Source organism: Barbus barbus (assembly GCF_936440315.1).
Source record: "Barbus barbus genome assembly, chromosome: 31".
Taxonomy (NCBI): domain Eukaryota; kingdom Metazoa; phylum Chordata; class Actinopteri; order Cypriniformes; family Cyprinidae; genus Barbus; species Barbus barbus.
The window spans coordinates 8120247-8141032 of record NC_136759.1 but is presented as its reverse complement, the minus strand read 5'-3'; the positions used below and the strand labels follow the sequence as shown (position 1 = coordinate 8141032).

Genomic DNA, 20786 nt, shown 5'->3' with positions numbered 1-20786 from the left:
AAACAGTACTACTTATGAGGAAAAAGAGAGATGCTCAGGAAAATAAGATATAATATGGATTTAAATAAATGTTTTGATTTTTGAATTTGGATGCATTTGTTTGTAACTCACTCTTTTCACAGTGTGATCCCACCCAGCCGGCTGTACAGGTACAAGCTCCGCTGACGTGGTCACATTCGGCTCCGTTCTCACACTCACACGCTAGTTTACACTCTGCTTCATAATGGCCCTCAGGACACTCTGACACAAAGCATCATGGGAAATGCAGATTTAGTGTACATGAACAGAAATGATTGGAAATGAAGTATGCACGATTGCTGTGTTCAGAATAAAATATTAGCTCAATACTTCAGTCTTGTTATTGTTAACTTGTTATTGTTAACTATTGTTAACTAAAACAAAATTCAGCTTTCCTGTAGCTCAAATAGTAGAGCATGGCCCTAGCAAATGCCAAGGTCATGGGTTCGATTCCCAGGGAAAGCAAGAGCTGATAAAATGTAAAAAAAAAACTGTAACTTGAATGCAATGTAAGTCGCTTTGGATAAAAGCGTCTGCTAAATGCATAAATATAAAACCTGATTTTGGTAATTGAAATAAGGTTGAAATAATAATAATAATATAAAAACCTTAAAAAAAAAATAGAAATCATTTCAGCTAACTGAAACTGAAGTTTAAAGTTTAAGTACTAAAATTAAATAGAAAAATATAAAAACAAATAAAAATGGACAAAAGCACTTATTAAAATGTCTAAAACTAAAATAAAAAAAAGGTAATTAAAATATTAATAAATATTAAAATACCAATATAAATAATACTTAAATGACACTGAAATCCTTAATACTGCACTCACTGCATATGGTTTATATATATATATATATATATATATATATATATATATATATATATAGATAAACATTTCAGATAGTACTTTGCTACACTGTGGTCACACGACCTCATTAATCAATTTGATAATAACGATCATTTTCAAATATTCAAATTTCAAATATTTTTCTAATTTTGAGTGGAAATGTCAACGTCAGATCAAATGAGTAAAAAACAAAACATATGAAAAAAATTAAAATTATATCTGTAATTGCTTTCACAGTGAAAATGGAAGGTCATATCAACTGCACTGTATTGTGGGATACAGTATCTCACAAATTGCACTCTCTTATTTACTTTGATCTAATATTGTATATATGTATGTAATACCTGTTTTTTCCAAATTTAGCATACCGTGCATGCACACTATATTATTTAAGAACTAATAAGAGTAAAGTATTAGCATGGTATTAGTATAATACTCAGTTATTCTGCCTGTAGTTGTATTGTGTTGACACAAGAGGGCAGCATTTGCATCTTAATTAGCATCAGATTTAACTTTTGAACTTGAACTTTTACATGTTGTACTAATTAAATAGTGCATAACTGAAAAGAATAAAACATTTAAACAAGAATAATGAATGAGAAAGAAACAGAACAGACTCACTCTTGTCACATTGTTCTCCAGTGTATCCAGCCTCACACAGACAGCGCCCCCTGCTGGCCTCACAGGTTACTGCATTACTGCCACACTGGCACACACTGGCACAGCCTGCGCCCCAAAAACCTGCCTCACACACTACACAGAGGATGTTTCTTATTCCTTTGAATTCATATAACGAATCAAATCATACAGATGTGAGATTTGAGAATGCAAAGACTACTATTTGTATGTTTATTAATGTCCTGTTGGATGTCTATTTTTTATTATATTTGTTTTAATAATTTTGTTATGCTATTTTTATGTTACCACATTTTAAAATAATTAGTTTTTGTCGTTAATATCAATATATCATACTATTACAGTACTAGCCAGCTTCACATAGAAAGAGCCAGAAACCACAATGTTGTTTGTTCAGTGAAAACGAGGTGAAAAATCTCTGTTAGGTGAAAATGAGGAGACGGGTAACAGAAGCAATGCGGTTCTGTCTATCCTGTCTGAATACACTCACTCCTTTTTCTTGTCCTCTCACTTCAATTACCCAGAATCCCCCCTTGAGGTTGGGATAAAAGGGCCTGTTTTAGCAAGACCGAACCACCATCTGTTTAAGCCATTAAGACTAAAACATGTATGTAAGTGATCAAGAAAGAAATAACTAAAACAGACACTTCAAATATTATTCAAACATGATGCTATTTTCAAATTCATTCATTTCTCTCTTCAGCGAACAGAAGGAAAACCCATTTATAAACACACTCACACATAGTGTGTGATAATATATCATTTTCATAAAATAACAGAGAAGTCCAGCATAAATCTAACTCCATAAAACATTTATTCCGTGTCTCTTTTTGTCTTTAACACAAAGCTATTGAGCTCGACTGACTGACACTATGAAATGACTGCAACTTCCATCTGTCAGCATGCTGTCATGTGTGAATGTTTAGTGCATCTGCTCCTTTGAATTTTTAAAAGAGCATATTGCCTGATGATTGACAGGTCACGGTTGATTTCTGATGCAGATTTTATTGTGCTATATTAAAATAACTGAGCCATTAAAGCAGTTGTGTGCACTGGCAGCTGACAGTCACTAGAGGGATGCAAAGCCATTATTGTCCCATTTGAAAAGTGAGCAGCCTTTGAAAGCTTTACCAAATACTGCACAGTAGGCACTGCATATTGCTTACTATTTTCTAAAATATAGTATTTGAAATATAAATCCATTGTAGCATAAATGTCTTTACTATCACTTTTGATCAATTTAGCATATCCTCTCTGAATAAAAAAAAACAAACATTTATATTTAAAATCTAAGTAGTAGGCCTATTCCCTTCCCAGACTTTGTGTATGATTGTGAGCTTTACCCAGCTGGCATTTCTCTCCATGGTATCCGGCTGGGCACATCTTCTGGCACTCTCCAGTTTTAGGGTCGCACGACTCACCATCAGAGCAGTTACATCGCTCTAGGCAGCCAAGGCCGTAGTATCCGTCAACACATTCTACACAGGAACACAACATACAGTGCCCTCCAAAAGTATTGGAACAGTAAAGTCAAAATTGCTCTGTTGGCTGTGGAGTCAAGACATATACAAATATGATTAAAAGATGAATGGGTGATTCAACACATAGATGTTTTACCAGCTAAGAAGTTCAGCACTTAGAGTTTCATCTCTCTCTATCTGATGTGAGCATTAGTATTGGAACAGTTGCCTCACAGGTCTTTCTAAGTGATCAGCTGTGTCCTGTTGCATTAATTCTTCAGATATTAAAAGCAGGGAATGTGTTGTATCAGTTATATCCATTACTTCTGCATTCTGAATCTTGCATTCGATGATGACACACACAAACCAGGATGAAAATGAGGGAGCTGATTTTGAGAGAAAGGTAAGCAATTTGGATGCTAAAAGAAAAGAGGAAGTCAATTAGAGCTCTAGCAAAAATAAAAGGCATGCAACCAACAACTACCTGATCAGCTGAGAAAACAACAGTAGTTGATGACAGACAAATCATAAAAGCTGTGAAAATGAACCCTAAAAGACATGTCTAAAATCACCAACAGCTTCTAGAAAGCTGGAGTGATGCTCTGACAATCTACTGTCCTCAGGAGACTTTGACACAGAATTACAGATGCTACACAGCAAGATGCAAACCTCTGACCAGCACCAAAAATAGAAAGGCAAGATTAGAGTTTGCAAAAAAGAACAAAGGTGAGCCAGAAGAGTTTTGGAACTGTGTTTATGGACCGATGAGACAAAGATGAACCTTTATCTAAGTGATGGGAAAGCAAAAATGTGGAGAAAAAAAGGGAACTGCAAAATATCCCAAGCATACAGCCTCATCTGTAAAGCATGGTGGAGGTGGTGTCATGGCATGGGCATGCATGGCTGCCTCTGGAACAGGCCCTCTCAACTTTACTGATGATTTAATGTATGATGACAGTAGCAGAATTAATTTGGAAGGGTACAAAACCATCTTTTCTACCAATATTCAAGAAAATGCCACCAGATTCATTGGGAAGTGCTTCATATTGCATCAGGACAATGACCCAAAACACCCTGCCAGTTCAGTCAAGGAATTTATAAGGGCAAAGAAATGGAAAGTCTTAGATTGCTCAAGTCAATCTCCAGATTTAAATCCGATTGAACATGAATTTAACCAGCTGAAGAGGAGAGTAAAGGCAGAAACTCCCCAAAACAAGCAACAATAGGAATTGGCTGCATTAAAGGTTGGGAAAAGTATTTCAAAGGATGAGACCAAGAGTCTGGTGATGTATATGGGTCACAGACTAACTGCTGTGATTGTGCGCAAGGGATCTGCAACTAAATAATAGCTTTTAATCTTTTATTTCTGCCTTATGTTCAACTGTCCCAATACTTATGCGCACATCAATGAGTGGGATGAAATCTAAAAGTGCTGTTCTTTTTATTTGGTAAAACATGTATGTGTTGAAACGGCTAATAATAAAATGGACATTCTGTAGTTGTGTCTCATTCATTTTTTAATCATATTTGCAAATGTCTTGACACCACAGCCAACAGAGCAATTTTATCTTTGCTGTTTCAATACTTATGGAGGGCACTGTATATCTCCATGTACCTGTCAGACAACAGTTACAAATGGCTGTAGAAACATCACCTACCTTCCTGACAGCGGTCACCATTGTAACCAGGTTTACAAATGCAGGTGCCTTTTTGTGGATCACAAGAAAGTGAGTTTTCCTGCACACATTGGCATTCCTCCGAGCAACCCGCACTGTGTGTCCATTTGGGACATGCTGATGTGGAGAAACACTAATTTACTCCACCTCAAATTAATTAAAGTAATCATTTTGACTCTAACGTGCTCTATCTTAGCATACTTACGCAGGTGGCAGAATTTGCCGTAGAGGCCAGGTGTACAAAGACACCCTCCATACAGATGATGGCAGCGTCCATTATTGGGGCAGTTACACCTCCTCCGACAGAACCTCCCATAGAAACCCTGCGGACAACCTGATGACATCACAGGGAACATCAGTGAAATTCCACAATGCTCATCTGGAATTCCATAAGGTACATTACATCACATGCTCTTGTCAAGACAGAATTATCAGGACTAATCTGAGAGGAATTTCAGAGACGGTTTAACAAATGACAGCTGGGAGAGATGAGGCTGATGGATGATGTGATCAAGACAAGGAAAAGTCCAGGGCAGACAGAGAGGAAGTGGACAGGAAGGAGAAACTTTAACCCAAGAGCTCCAGTTAGTCTACTGATGGACATTTTTCTGATTAATGATTAATTAATTTTTTTAAATCATTTTTTGATCATACTACACATCATAAATTTTAAAGTACATTAAAATGTTAAAGTTTGGGGGGGGTTTAAATGTTTAAAAAACTACAGAAAAAAAATCAGAAAAATACCAATATCGCAAAATATTATTACAGTATATAAAATGACATTTTAAAATGATATATTTTACTCCAGTCTTCAGTGTCACATGATCCTTCAGAAATCATTCTAATATGATAATTCGGTGCTACACGTAGAGTAGCAAGCAAGCATAGAAAAGACTAGAAGTGGGGAAAGAAACAGAAATACCTCTTCTTATATTCCTCTCTTATTTCCTCATGAGACAACATGAGGAGACGGAAAGGTGGTACGTTACAAAAGTAAAAAAAAAAAAAAGATTATTAATATTGAAATATGACACAGTAAATAAAGAGCAAAGAGGAAATGTCACAACCCATGAAAAATGGAAGATGTTAAAACACTGTTAAAAGAGAAGACGATACATAAAGCATGTGTCCTGTACCGTTTTCACAGTGCAGACCATGGACCCCTGGAGGACACAAGCACTTCCCCGTCACTGGGTCACAGCGGCCCCCGTTCTTACAAACACACAGACTGTTACACTGAACGCCATATGTGCCCTCAGCACAAGCTAAAGGAGAGAGAGAATGCAAAAGTAAATACATGTTTAGGGTTCTCCGAGGAACCAGGGAGAGAGAGAAATACAGCAGCCACTGTACTTTCTGTTGATTTTAGGGTGGATTAAAAACGAGACGGTATGGAAAACTCAAACTGCGCTCATGTGAATTCACAATGATGGGTGTGGAGGTGCTCTTAAGGCTGCAGTTCTCCAACATGCTGTCAATTTATGTTATAAACTACCCAGGTTAGTGTCTCTACAGGAAGTACTTTGCTTAGAGTCATGGAACTGCTCCACTTCAGGGCTTGATGGGATTTCTGTATAAGTAAAGGTAATTAGAGAAGGACCACAGCTAGAGCTAGATGAGGCAAAATAGAAAAACAGGAAAAATGGAACACACATTTCGTGATATCGTGAATTTAGGTTTTATATCGACTCCAATATTCAGTCATCAAAATGTGCTTTTTGTGGAAACATCTAAATTTTAAAAAAAATCTATGTATGTAGATATATATATAAATGTGTTTTCTTGATGCTGAGTTTTCTCCGAAGCAGTGTTATTTAAGTATTCCTGAGATAGCTTTTATTAATATTTTTTATTAGTTTTTTTTTCACGTTTCATTTTAATTTCATTTAAAGTTTTCTGAATTTTTTTGTGTTGTGATTGTCATTTTTAGTAAAAAACAATTTAAATGTCTATTATGTTTTTTTTGTTTTTTTTTTCTGCTTTAATTTTAGTTAAGTACATCAAGTTAAACTAAATTAAAATGATAAAAGTTGCATCGGTAACTACCTGAAATAAGTTTTAGTTTTAGTTAACTATAATAACCCTGCTATGAATAACATCTTCCATTAAAAATATAATAAGAAATAAGTTAACTAAGCCTCTAATAAATAATCTTTTGCATTATGATATTTCAGAGTCTGTGTGAGTTCAAAAGAAGCAACAATGTAAAATCTTACTTGGCATGTTTTGTGTAAAAATGTCTTGCTTTGTGTAAATAAACCTTAAGAATATAGTTGTATTTCCTCAAGGCTTCTGTTCAGGTCAGAGGTCAGTGATAGTAGAGAATAAAGACACTCACTGTCATTACAGGTGACTCCCGTCCAGCCAGGTGCACACACACAGCGATCCCTCTCTGACGCACACACTCCTCCGTTAGCACAGTCTTCACAGCTCACACCGCAGTCTTCACCGAATGAACCCTCCTCACACACTGATACAGAGGCATTAACATACTCATATGTCCTTATATCTTTATGTTTAATTCACAGCATTCTGGGTTTCACTTACTAATCTTGCTGATCATGGTCAGCTCCTCTCTCTGTTCAAAGTTTTGTGGGTGTTCAGGGTCATAAGTGTACGTGTCGTCATCATACGGTCTACTTAAAGCAGCGGTGTAATGCAGCAGTAGAGGGGGGCGATGGAACAGCAAGTCCGGCAAACGTAGACCCTCCGGCTCATCTTCACTGCCGACAACCTCTTCCTCTTCCTCCTCCTCCAATTCCCTATCATAGAGAGCTAAACATACAAAATGGGAAAGAACGAAAGAGACAGACAAATAGAGACATACAGAGACAACTATAGTTGAAATCAAATAAAATATTTTATTTTATAATGAAAACAGAAAATATAAAATATATAACATTTTACATATGACAAAACAAACTAATATATATAACAAAAACATGTCTTCTGGGTGTTAATAATACTCTGGTTTATAACGTCATTATGAAATCTGTGCATCACTTCCTGACTATGAAGTCAACACTACATAAAGCCAATTAAACTTTTACTCACGCAAGCATGATTTCTGGTCAAAGTCCAGTCTGAAGCCCACCTGACAGAAACACTCATAGGAGCCCAGCGTGTTCACACAGTACTGAGAACATCCTGACGTCTCAGATACACACTCATCAATGTCTGAAGAGAGAGATTCATATTAAACTAAATGAGCTTAAGTAAACTTTAAATAGTCAATTTATGAAGAAAACTAGGAAAAATATCTTAATTTGCAAACATGCTTAAAAAAAGGATGTTAAAAAAGGGTTTGGTTAAGAGAGGATCAAAGAAGGAAGACATAAAACTAAACACACACCATCACATGTGCAGCTGTTGGGTGTGTATCCAGGTCTACAGCCGCACTCATAGCCTCCTGGGTAATTCTTACAGTAGTGACTACAGCACGCCTCCCCGTTTTCACACTCATCAACATCTGTGGATAACACACACAAATACAGAAGCATTTTCTCATAAAAACAACTATGTAACATTAACAATAAAAAGCAGGTAAATATTTAGACAACACAAACCAATAAGTAAAGTTAATCTTTTTTTTTTATCCCATCTTTATATCATATCCCATTTTTTGTCGTTGAATAATAGCAATAGTGGCTATTTTGCTGTTATGAGTATGTCTAATGGTTAATTAGGGATTTGTGAATATTGAAAATTCTGTCATTCTACCATTATTCAATTGAACTGTCAAAACGCATACATTTAAACTGAATTATTTAAATGAATGTTTTACCATTAATTTCAGAATTCCATTAATTTTACTTTATAATATAGTAGATGAATCAATATCATCCTGTATCAAATTCAAATTTTTATTTGTCACATACACAGTCATACACAGTACGATATGCAGTGAAATGCTTGTACGGCAGCCAGTGACCTTAAAAAAAATATTAATAAGAAGAAATACAAAAGAAAATAAATTTAACTAGTAAATAAACTGTACAAATAAGGGCATATATATATATATGTATATATATAAAATTTTTAAAGTGGCAATGCAAAAGTGACTTATGAAACGTTAAAGTGACTTATGAAGTGACATGTGCAATGGTTCAGATATATAAATATGTATTGCATGAATGTGTCCATGATTGTCCAGTCAATGTCAATGTTTCAAAGATATTACTCCTATAGATATTGAAGTTAATATAGCAAGGATGCATTGATATAAATGCTGTTCTTGACATCACAGGAATAAAATACGCTACTAAATTACTCTAAGTCTTAGGTCACAAGTATTTTCACTAGCAAAAAATGGTTTAAAGTCAGTTATTTCTATGTTTTGTTGTAATGTGTCAATAGGAAATATCTTTTTATATTTTCAAACATTCATTTTGCCATTAATTGTAATAATCCAGTGAGATTTTTGTTTGCAAAAGGAGTCTGATAACAGCCAGTGCTCCACACAGATATCTGATCTCACCATCATTCAGTCTGTCTGGAATGACATGAAGAGACAGAACAAACTGAGACAAACTAAACCCAGAAGAACTGTGGCAACGTCTCCAAGATGCTTTAGGAAACCTACCTGCAAAGCTACAGTACTGTTAAAAGTTTTTAGCACTTGAATAAAAATGTTGTAAAGTAAAGATGCTTTCAAAAATTTTTTTTTTTTATTAAATAAATCAAAACAATTTTTGGTGTGACCATCCTTTGCATTTAAAACAGCTTTTGTCCTAGGAACACTTGCGCATAGTTTTTCAGGTAGCTTTGTAGGACGGTTTCTTCAAGGTGCACCAACCTTGTAGGAAGGTGCATACAAAAACCTCATTGGATTAATAAAATGTATTAATTACCAAATCTTACCAACCCCAAACTTTTTAATTGTAGCCAATATACATATAATTCATAATCTAAAAATCACTACATTTTCCATAGTGAAGGATTTGCTAGACAATCAAGTGGGGCCCATACCTATACACGTCTTGAGGTCATCAGCGAGGTGGTAACCTTGGTTACAGGAGCACAGGGGCCCGCTGGTGGTGTGCTCACAGTGATGGGAGCAGCCCCCATTGTTTTTCTCACAGCCATTCACGATCTCCATCTCTATACCTGCAGGATACATTACTCTACATTATTAAGACTTCACCGATTAGTGCATGTCAAAAACACTGACCAATCACAGTCTGTTTGACTCCAATAAACCAAATCCACATGTCAGTGAACTACTGAGATAATCTATAAACTGTTTTCTAAAGTACTTTAAGTTTTCCACATCACATTACACTCAAAGAATCAAAAAGCGCATGTTAGTGTGTGTATTTGTACTCACGGTAGCACTGTTTCCCATCAGCACCCAGCTCGAATCCTGGGTTACACACACAACGGAATCGTCCCGGCACGTTAACACAGCCGTGAGCACATTTAGTCTGACCAGACACACATTCATCTATGTCTGGGAGAGGAAATGTTTGGATAGTTAGAAGATATGTCAGTGTAAAACTCACTACTAGTTTGTATTTTACAATAAATAAATAAACACAATGTATTCAGATAGGACACCAGCAAAATCAGTGTGTGTATTTGTGTGTCTGTGCGTAAGCATGGCAATGTATGTGTGTGCACAGCAGGGGCCAGAATCTCTTCACGGGGTCAGCTGAGGTTATCTCATAAAGTCTGGACATAAATGAGGTCCAGACAAACATGTTTACCCATGACTCAGATCAATGGCTTTACACTGGCCTGCACACATAGTAACTAACAGCAGGGGCCTCATGTATAAACGTTTTTCCAAGCACATATCTGGATTTATAAAAAAAATTATCTTGCCATAAATATGTGCACACTGTACGGATGCTCTTGACTGTGGGTACGCACTCTTTTTCTGGAGTAATGAAGTAAACAATGATTTTAAACTGTTTTCCGATACACATTTACATTAAATATTCCACTCTCATCAATGGAGTTAAGCACTGAAATTACATAAAGTCATTACACAGAAGCTAAACAAAAAATTATATGACTTTAAACATATTTGTAGTTGATGCTTTTAATCACTTTTCCTGTGGTATGCAATGTTTTAATGATAGGGATGAGTGCTATAATAATTCATATATTTAAACTAAACTGCGGATCTCATCTTATGAGAATTTTTTTTTTGCGAATGATCAATGATGCACACTTACTTCGATATTATGAGAATCAGAATCAGAATCAGAATCAGAATGAGCTTTATTGGCCAAGTATGTTTACACATACAAGGAATTTGTTGTAGTGACAGAAGCTCCACAGTGCAACAGAAAGACAGTAACAGGACAGGACACAGATAATAAAAACAAAATAACAAGAAATAGCCAATAACCAATGTACAAAGCAGCAAAAAAAAAAAAAAACACAATATATAATATAGACAACTATGTATGTACAGGTCAAGTATGTGCAAATTAGAAATGAGAAAAATAAAAATAAAATAAATGAGTGTGGTGAATGGATAATGTATTATAGTTGTGTGTTCCACGTTTATTGTTCAGTGTTCTCAGATTGCCTGAGGGAAGAAACTGTTCCTGTGTCTGGTTGTTCTGGTGCACAGAGCTCTGTAGCGTCGACCAGATGGTAACAGTTCAAAGAGGGACTGTGCTGGATGTGAGGGGTCCAGAGTGATTTTGCCAGCCCTTTTGCTCACTCTGGATGAGTACAGTTCTTGGAGAGTGGGAAGGGTTGTACCAATGATTCGCTCAGCAGTCCAGACTACCCTCTGTAGTCTTCTGAGGTCAGATTTGGTAGCTGAGCTGAACCAGACAGTTATTGAAGTGCAGAGGATGGATTCGATGATGGCGGAGTAGAACTGTTTCAGTAAGTCCTGTGGCAGGTTGAACTTCCTCAGCTGGCGAAGAAAGTACAACCTCTGCTGGGCCTTCCTGACAATGGAATCAATGTGAATGTCCCACTTCAGGTCCTGAGAGATGGTGGTGCCCAGGAATCTGAATGACTCCACTGCAGTCACAGTGCTGTTCACGATGGTGAGTGGGGGGAGTGCAGGGGGGTTTCTCCTGAAGTCCACAATCATCTCCACAGTTTTGAGAGTGTTAAGCTCCAGGTTGTTGAGACTGCACCAGACAGCCAGCTCCTTAACCTCCTGTCTGTAAGCAGACTCGTTACCGTCCTGGATGAGGCCGATCGGTGTGGTGTCGTCTGCAAACTTCAGGAGCTTGACAGAGGGGTCTTTAGATGTGCAGTCGTTGGTGTAGAGGGAGAAGAGCAGTGGGGAGAGAATGCAGCCCTGAGGAGCTCCAGTGCTGATGGTTCGAGTGCTGGATGTGAATTTACCAAGCTTTACTAACTGCTGTCTGTCTGTCAGGAAGCTGTTGATCCACTGACAGACGGAGGTGGGGACGGAGAGCTGAGTTAGTTTATTTTGAAGGGTTTCCGTGATAATGGTGTTAAAAGCGGAGCTGAAGTCCACAAACAGGATCCTCACATAAGTCCCGGGCACTGGCGGACACTGCTGGATTCGGAGGTTGAATGGTCCATTGTCCGGTTTGAATAATAGCTACTGTACAACCGCAGCTGCATAGAGGTGTTGATGTCGTGTGAAGGCATCTCCACAACATTATGAAAAATTCCACTGTATTTGAAAGATAAAACTTGGGGGGGGGGGGGGGGTAAGATTTGCCTGTTTCTTTTAAAAAATACTTTGTCAGTGACGCACAAGTCAGACAATTGTATTAACACTGCAATAAATGGCTTACCTGTTTCCACTAAAAATAGCTAAAAGATGTTCACCTTTTCAGCAAAACTACATACATTTTATTTGATTTGAGTTGTTTAAAACAATTGAAATACTAGGCGTTGTAAGCTCCATATATGGTGATTTCTGGGAGGAGACGGGGTGGAGATGCACGTACGCACATCTTCCCCTGACTGGGATTTATAAAGGGATTTTTGCGCATGTTATGGCGTACGCATGCTTTTATAAATCTGAAAACTTTTGTGTGTATGCAAAATCTAGCTTTTGTGCGTACGTACACTTTTAGGATGAAATCTATGGAGAGTTTTATACATGAGGCCCTAGGTCATTATACCAGTAATCTGCCGTGTGTGTATGGGTGTGTGTGTGTGTGTGTGTGTGTGTGTGTGTGTGTGTGTGTGTGTGTGTGTGTGTGTGTGTGTGTGTGTGTTTGAGCAAGACATAGATGGGTAGTGGAGGTCGGTTTTATGGCACAGCTGAAGAGAGATTTGCTGTGGCCAATGGAATTGGACTATATGTAAAATAAAATAAAATAATAAATCTGTCTGTCTGTCTGTAAGGCCTAAAAAAATTTCAAACGTCAAGACTTTGTAAACACTTTTTGAAGATGTTTTTAACAGTCAAAAAAGGCTGTCAAGTGAACCATCAAAGTTATTATTTTATTTCATTTTAAATCTACTTTTGTATATAATTATATTTAATTTATGATTTTTTTATTTAGTATCAGAAAATGTGACATACATTACATTTCTGAAGAAGAAAAACTACACAATATTATTGGTTACTGACTATTCTATTGGTAGTTTTTGAAATTGACATAAGGGGTATGACAGATGAGAAAACAAGTGTTAATGTCTAAGCTGGCGCAAGATGTAAAGTAAAATAAATATTTATCTGTAAAGAAATCTACATATACATGGGTACATGTCATGTACTCGAACCTTCACATCTCTTGAAGTCAGCTCTCATGTTGAATCCTGATCTGCAGCTGCACTGTGCCTGTCCATTCACATTACTGCAGATATGTGCACATCCGCCGTTATGTTCCTTACAGGGGTCCTTCACTGAGAGTATAACACAGCACACACACACACACACACACACAGTGTTTACATAACCATCACAATATTACTACAGTAAAACAGTAAGTCAAAGACAATGTATATATGTGAACTCACATTCACAGTGTTTGCCGTCTCTTTTGAGCTGGTAGTTGCTGCGACATTCACACTTGTACTGCTCGTTCCCCAAATCCACACACCTGTGCTCACAGCCGCCATTCTTCACAGAGCAAGAGTTCACCTCTGAAAAAATGTCACGTACACACACACACACACACATACACACAATGCATGTAATGATCAAAACCAAGTATCTACACACATATACTACAAGGCCAATCCCTCTGTAGTAACCATAGCTTGTTTTTGTCATTTGTATTAGTTTTTTTTAATGTCTATATAGTATTTATTAATTACTTTTCATTTATTTTAGTACTGCAACTTGAAAAAAAATGTTGTCTTTGCAACAAGCTGAAATAAAATAAAGTTTTTTATTTTAAAATGTGGTATTTTATTTTATTACAGTTAACATTGATTTTAAGTAACATGCATGTTTTTTATGCTTTTAGTTTTAGCTAACCATAATAATCCCAGTTAGAGCACATAAAAATCTGAAAAGTTGTAATGACAAACTCAGATTTTCTGTTTGGACTGGAAGTAAGGAAAACTTTTATTATAAAGGGAATCCAGTTTGGAGTTTGTATATATATATATATATATATATATATATATATATATATATATATTGAGAGTTTTGGAAGGTTCTCATTCCTTCTCTCCCGCTCTCTGACTGATGATGTTTCCATGTCGTGTCTGAGCTGGCAGATTTACGGAGTCTTAGGGGACAGGTCAGAGCTGTTGTCTCACTGTGATGACATCGCCAGGCCTGTCACAGAGTGATGACACATCCAGACTCCAGTAAAACAGGATAAAGGCTGTTTTAGGGTGATCGGCAGAACCAGAGCTCTCTTGCTGTGTTGACACTGTTTGTTGAGCTAGCAGAATGAATGGAGTTTTAGGCAGCCTGCTGTTGAATGCATCACTACAGATGATAAACAGATGCCACTCAAGACTGAGAGAGATTCTCCATCATGTATGTGTGTTTGTGAGCATGTATGCATGTTCTTACCAATGCATGTGTGAGCATCAGCATGTATGCGGAAACCCTTGCTGCACTCACAGTGGTACGAACCGAGTGTGTTCACACATGTCTGTTGGCAACCACCATTCAGCTCTTCACACTCATCTTTATCTGTTGGCATAGCATGCAACAATTGAGACATGGTGACATGACATGCCTTCACCTAAAAGGTTTATTAAATTAGGCTGACACGTTAGGTTGGCACCTTTTCTTTCTTTAAATATATTTATTTATCTTTGTCTTATTTATTAGTTTGTTTGCCTTTAAATGTGTTTATGCATTTAAATTGATTTAATTTTTATGTCCTTAATTTTATTTATTTATTCATTCATGTCTTTAAATTTAAAAATCAAAATGGTAAAATCAAAATCAAAATAATTTTAAAAACAACAAAAATGCAAAATGCAGTTCTGAATATTTTACTTACTGTTTTTCTGCTAGTAAGTGAATTCCTTTATGTTTTGTCAACACCCTTCCAAAAAGTACCATAGTACAGTGATGGTCTCATATAGTAAAATTAGAGGACTTTGATATATACCATGGTACTATGACTACCATGTGTATACACCATGGTATTCACATGGTACTCCTAGCTACTTATGACAGTACCAAAGTACTTTTTGCTAATTTTGTTAGGGCTGGCAAAAAGTATGGTTTGAAACATTGTGTTCAATACATACGAGTTGCCATAAATAGTAAATGTCAAGCTGCCACTGTGAGGAATGTGCTTAAATACAGGAGATTAATGGTGACCAACCATGTTTCACTCCATCCAGTTCTTGACTGTTTTAACAGATGTTTGCTTTTAAAAGCTTATTTATGCACATAAAACAAGCCTCAGTTAATGTTTAAGGGGAAAAAATAAGGATAATGTGGCCATTTGAGTTAAAGATGAGTCTGTAGTGTACAAACGTAAACATCACTTTATCTGTTAAAACACAAACATTATGTCATTGTAAATTTCTTATAATTAATTCTGATGTCAGAATAGAACTGACCTGTCAGATGTCAGTTTGGTTTTTAAGAAAAATATAACTTAAAATGAAAATTCTAGATTCTACAATTCTCAGAAAAATCTGAAATGTTGTAGAACCAAAGAGCTGATGAATGATGTCTGATCCATCATTCATAATTAGATATATTACATCTGCTGAACATACTCAAATGTGTGAATGTGCAAATAATCTCCATATTCGCTCTGCTTTGTCAAAGAACTCTGTCCAAAATCAACACAGCACAATATTGTTGGGATCTATTGCAAATGTTTAAAAATACACAATACTGTAGCTATTAAGATCATTTACAATTTCCTCTGTGTTAATTCTCTGTGACAAAAACTCTGGGTTTTTGTCAGGATGAATTCCTACAGATTCCTACATGTATGCAGTCATGTGGGTCAAGTGCTTTAACATACAGCCTGCCCCATGACTGGATTATTGAATGACATTCATTAGCACTAATTAACCCCTTTGACCAAAAGGAAATCTGACAATTTCCCACAAATCTAGAGCAGCCACATAACTTCATTACCCAGTAAAATGTCATTAAATCAATTTATAATAACTTACTGGATCCTAGTGGAAATCATCCAAATTACATATTTTAAATAGAATTAATCATACTTTTACAAAAGTACCATTTTGCCAATGCAAATTATTCAAGTGCAAAATTATTTACAGTAATTTAACCTAACTTGTACTGATTTTAGCACTCTTTAGTATTTCTTCATCAGAGTTACTGTTAAATATATTATACAGGATCCTCTCTTTAAGATCTCTTCATTTCTCTCATTAAAATATTTGACAACAATAAGTTGATCTACATAATAACAAAACATCTGCATTTCTGTATTCAATTCCCCGACTGCCACGTCCCTCTCATACACCTGTTTCCTCACCTGTAGCCTTTCAGTCCAGCAGGACCTGAGACAGAAGGCCAGATCATCATTCCCACACCTACACACTAACAGCTGAGATGGACACAGATGTAAAACCGTCTCTCTCAGCGCATTCAGGAACTACAGCCCACACAAAGCCCATCATACATCCTTCTTCATCTCACGATGAAGCCTGGCCAAACTAATGGCCTTAATAAACAAGCTTCCGATTCAATAACATTCACAGGAGGAATTAGAACGTAAATCCAGGATATCATTAACAGAGAGCTTTAAAAACTACTCTCACTTATGATCATGGAAGTTTAATGCATTAATGATCTGGTCATACATGTGTCTGAATGTTTTATGGTGAATACACAATATCGTACAGCTTATGATTTAATTTACTGCTGCTCATAGATATTAATACTTAGAGCTTTTTTCTCAAATGGTGGTTTTAAATGGAACACTTTGATTATTCAGAGGTTAAATGACTAGAATACGGTGGCCGAGAAAGCTAAACGCGCTGCAACTTCCCAAAACACATGCAAATAGAAAAAGCACCAGCAAATCAAGAAAACATCTTCATCAGTTTGACAGCAGGTGCTGCAAATGCTCACAACGCAAACAAATAAAGAATTTTATTTGCAGTGTGTTTCTTTATTTGTTTGTGTTGTGAGCATTCGTAGCATGTGTTGTCAAATTGATGAAGTTGTTTTCTTAATTTGCAGGTGTTTTTTTCTATTTGCAGTGTGTTTCTTTATTTGGTTGTGTTGTGAGCATTTGCAGTGCGTGTTGTCAAATTGATGAAGTTGTTTTCTTAATTTGCAGGTGTTTTTTTTCTATTTGCAGCGCTTTGAACTCTCTCGGCCACCATTTTAGAAAGATGAAATAAAGTCAATGGATGTGAGTGTTCACTCACCTTGGCAGGATTTCCCATCAGCTCCGAGTTTCATGCCATCAGGACACCTGCAGTAAAAACTGCCAATAGTGTTACAGCACGTGCCTTCACATCCTCCGTTACTGTCCGCACACTCGTTTATATCTGAAAAGACAAGAAAAAAGAAAAACACTGAGCATGTTGTTGGAAACATAAGAAAAAAGGCAAAAAAACAACAACAAACAACTCATTAAGCTGAGTTGTGGTCATTTGTTCCACTGAAAAAAATGTAGATGCTTATGTACCCAAGCTGTTAGATCATTTTGATTTAAAATTCACCCATTTTTTAATAATTAAGTATACATGTTGTTATTTGATACACATTTAGTCCTAACATTTTACTTCACCATCCACCTGGAAAACCTTTATTTTGAATACATTCTTGCTCTTCCCAGCATGATGTTTAGATTGGTGAAAGTCTTTCTGTAATAACGTTTCCAGTCTGATGTCTTCAAATAAAACATTTTGCGGTCATTTTAACATGCTACGAAAAAATGTCAACACAGACATAAACAAATGAAGCACACAAACAAACACACACCAGCACTCAGACTCCGGTAATAAGTCCAAGCTGCTCCAAATAGCTGCCTTCTGCTCAACCGCTTCTCATCAAGGACACACAAGATGGGTTTGAAACAGTGAAAGCAAAAATGCCTAGAAATAATTAAAAAGAAAATTATCTTTTTAAAAATAAATACAAAATTAACAATGTGTTTTTCTGTAAAGCCTCAGAAACCAAGGATGGGTCGCCATAACAAAGATCCAGGCCACACCCACACTTGGTTACTAAGGCAACACAGCATCACCAGATGAACTCCACATCTGACTCTTTAATATATATTATTTATGATTAATTTTTCTCAGATTCTCAGATTCCCATATTTAGGACATAGCTTTTCAATCTTTCTGATGTTGTGGAGTCATGGCTCCCTAACAACCTTTGACTCTACGGCTCAGCACTGACCTTGAGCAAACATCCCATAATAACACAGAGATCTGACAACATCTTTCCTGTGGAAAGACAAGAACAGATTTACAGATGTATTGAGAAGTTACACGCTCTATCTCTGGTTATTCCATTAGAGAGCTCAAACAGGAAGTCAAAGCAAGGTCATTTATTACTATAAATTTTTTAACAGACATTTTTTCCTGGGTTACTCTGAACAGCATGTTTCTTTTAATCTGAGAAAAAGGAAATACTTTAAATGTCTTTCAGTGTCTAAGTGTTTAAAACCGACAGAAGAGTGAGAAATAGACAAAAGCGGAGTGCAAATCCATTTACAACCGCAAAAACAGATCAAGGTGTTTGATGTTTTTGAGTTTAACATCTGTGCTGTAGTCTGGAGTAAACAGATGCTCTACACACAGGGTTTGCTGCATCGTTAGGGTAAGTAAAGGATGGCAGAATTTTCTTTTTTGGGTGAACTTTCTCTTTAAGTAATTTCACCAGGCAACTAGAATGTGCCTGCAGTGGCTGAAATGCATCTTGATAAGGACTGACTCTGAAATACAGACACCAATACATCTGAGAATAAACATCCACGCTGCCATCTGTTTAGCTTGTTTAGGCCCCTGTTCTCCATGTTTCACGCCTGGTGATCATTCTCTTTGTCATTTTAAATCTTTTTACATCTAGACTTGTTCTGTATCCAGACCTCTGTCATTAATCTTGCTCTGGCAACAAGGAACAGGAACAGGATAGAACGATGAAAAACATCTAGAAAAACATCAATAACAAACAACAGGAAATGAACAGCAAATGGAAAGACTATTTTAAAATGTTATTGAACTAATTGAGTTTGTGTTGTGCAGCGTTTAAACATTTGGCCATCATTTATGTCATTTGAAGAGCTTTCTGAATTACTTCTGTATATTGTATGCCATAAAGAATGTTTTTCAAGTTGAATGAGTTTTAGCATTCCACTGTACCGTTTTTCCATTGTTTTTCCATGTAAACATGCAATAAATGGATGTGTTTTACTGGTGGGCTTGCATCTCGAGTCTTTTGCAGCATCTTGCGTATAAACTGTGTTCTAAAAATGCTAAATTTAAGTTTAAAACAAGTTACATTAAAAAAACATCTCTAGACTGAAAATTTAAATAAATGTAAATATATTTAAATTTTTACATAAAAATAAATGTTTTTGAAGAAAAAATAAATAAATAAATAAATATATATATATATATAAATATATACACAAACAATGTAAAAATGTAAAATAAAGATGTAAATAAATGTAAAAAATATAAAAAGAATTACATAAAAATACATTTATTTGAAAATATAGAATATAAAAAAATAAAAATATATATATTTGCACAATAGATTATGTACTTTAAAGTATTAGTTCACTTCCAGAAAAAAATTCCTGATAATTTACTCTTCAGTCGAAAAGAAATTAAGGTTTTTGAGAAAAACACCAGGATTTTTCTCCATATAGTGGACTTCAGTGGTGATCCAAATTTCAGATTCAATGCAGCTTCAAAGGGATCTATATGATCCCAGCCAAGGAATAAGGGTCATATCTAGCGAAACCATTTTTCTTAAAAATAAAAGATATAAAAATATAATTTTTAACCACAAATGCTCTTCTTGCACTAGCTCGACTTCATGAATTGCGAAGTCACACTGGAAAGTTCACACGTGACACAGGTGGAAGTACCGACCCAGTGTTTACAAAGCAAACGTGAAAGACTAAATCAAACGCCCTTTACAAAAAAAGGTAAAAAAGTCATGTCGGACAATTTTGAAGTTGGAGGAGATGGAGTTTTTCACCGTGCCTATTTAAACTTGAGTATACAAATGAAAAACTAACCACGCATGACCTTTCCAACATGATTATGTAATGCGTGAAGTCACGCATGCACATCGCAGAGCTAGTGCAAGACAAGCATTTGTGGTTAAAAAGTAAATACATTTTTATTTAATAATTTTTTTTAGAAAATGACAGATCGTTTCACTAGATAAGACCCTTATTCCTTGGCTGGGATCGTTTAAAGTGTCCTTTGAAGCTGCAATGAAACTGAAATTTGGACTTTCAACCCATTGATCACCATTGAAGTCCACTATATGGAGAAAAATCCTGGAATGTTTTCCTCAAAAACTTTAATTTATTTTCCACTGAAGAAGACATGAACATTTTAGATGACATGGGGGTGTCCATGGGGGTGACTGGAGATTCACATTTTCACCAGAAAACAACTCACCAGCGTGTTTCTAAGCAGTTAGTATTACCTCAAGTCAAAATGGCCCACCATTCAAGACTCTTCCCATGAGTCCCTCAATGTATTGAATTTTTTGACTATCCATTCATTCATTCAGTTATTTAAAACACATCTTTCACTTGTTTCCATTTAAATATTAAGAAGTGTTACATATTAACT

At 36.0% G+C, this 20786-nt stretch overlaps 1 protein-coding gene across 1 annotated transcript in view; it reads right to left on the bottom strand.

The window, feature by feature from the left end:
• egfem1 (EGF-like and EMI domain containing 1) overlaps nucleotides 1-20786 on the bottom strand; it is a gene marked incomplete at its 5' end in the record, with an annotated part of 52917 nt that overhangs the window by 18737 nt on the left and 13394 nt on the right. The window contains 16 exons of the mRNA XM_079387284.1: nucleotides 112-240; nucleotides 1490-1621; nucleotides 2848-2982; nucleotides 4623-4757; nucleotides 4846-4974; nucleotides 5780-5908; nucleotides 6982-7113; nucleotides 7191-7418; nucleotides 7698-7820; nucleotides 7996-8112; nucleotides 9612-9749; nucleotides 9970-10092; nucleotides 13326-13448; nucleotides 13563-13688; nucleotides 14575-14697; nucleotides 17385-17507. Of these exons, the coding sequence (XP_079243410.1) occupies nucleotides 112-240; nucleotides 1490-1621; nucleotides 2848-2982; nucleotides 4623-4757; nucleotides 4846-4974; nucleotides 5780-5908; nucleotides 6982-7113; nucleotides 7191-7418; nucleotides 7698-7820; nucleotides 7996-8112; nucleotides 9612-9749; nucleotides 9970-10092; nucleotides 13326-13448; nucleotides 13563-13688; nucleotides 14575-14697; nucleotides 17385-17507 (2145 nt within the window). The remainder of the gene's footprint in view (nucleotides 1-111; nucleotides 241-1489; nucleotides 1622-2847; nucleotides 2983-4622; nucleotides 4758-4845; nucleotides 4975-5779; nucleotides 5909-6981; nucleotides 7114-7190; nucleotides 7419-7697; nucleotides 7821-7995; nucleotides 8113-9611; nucleotides 9750-9969; nucleotides 10093-13325; nucleotides 13449-13562; nucleotides 13689-14574; nucleotides 14698-17384; nucleotides 17508-20786) is intronic.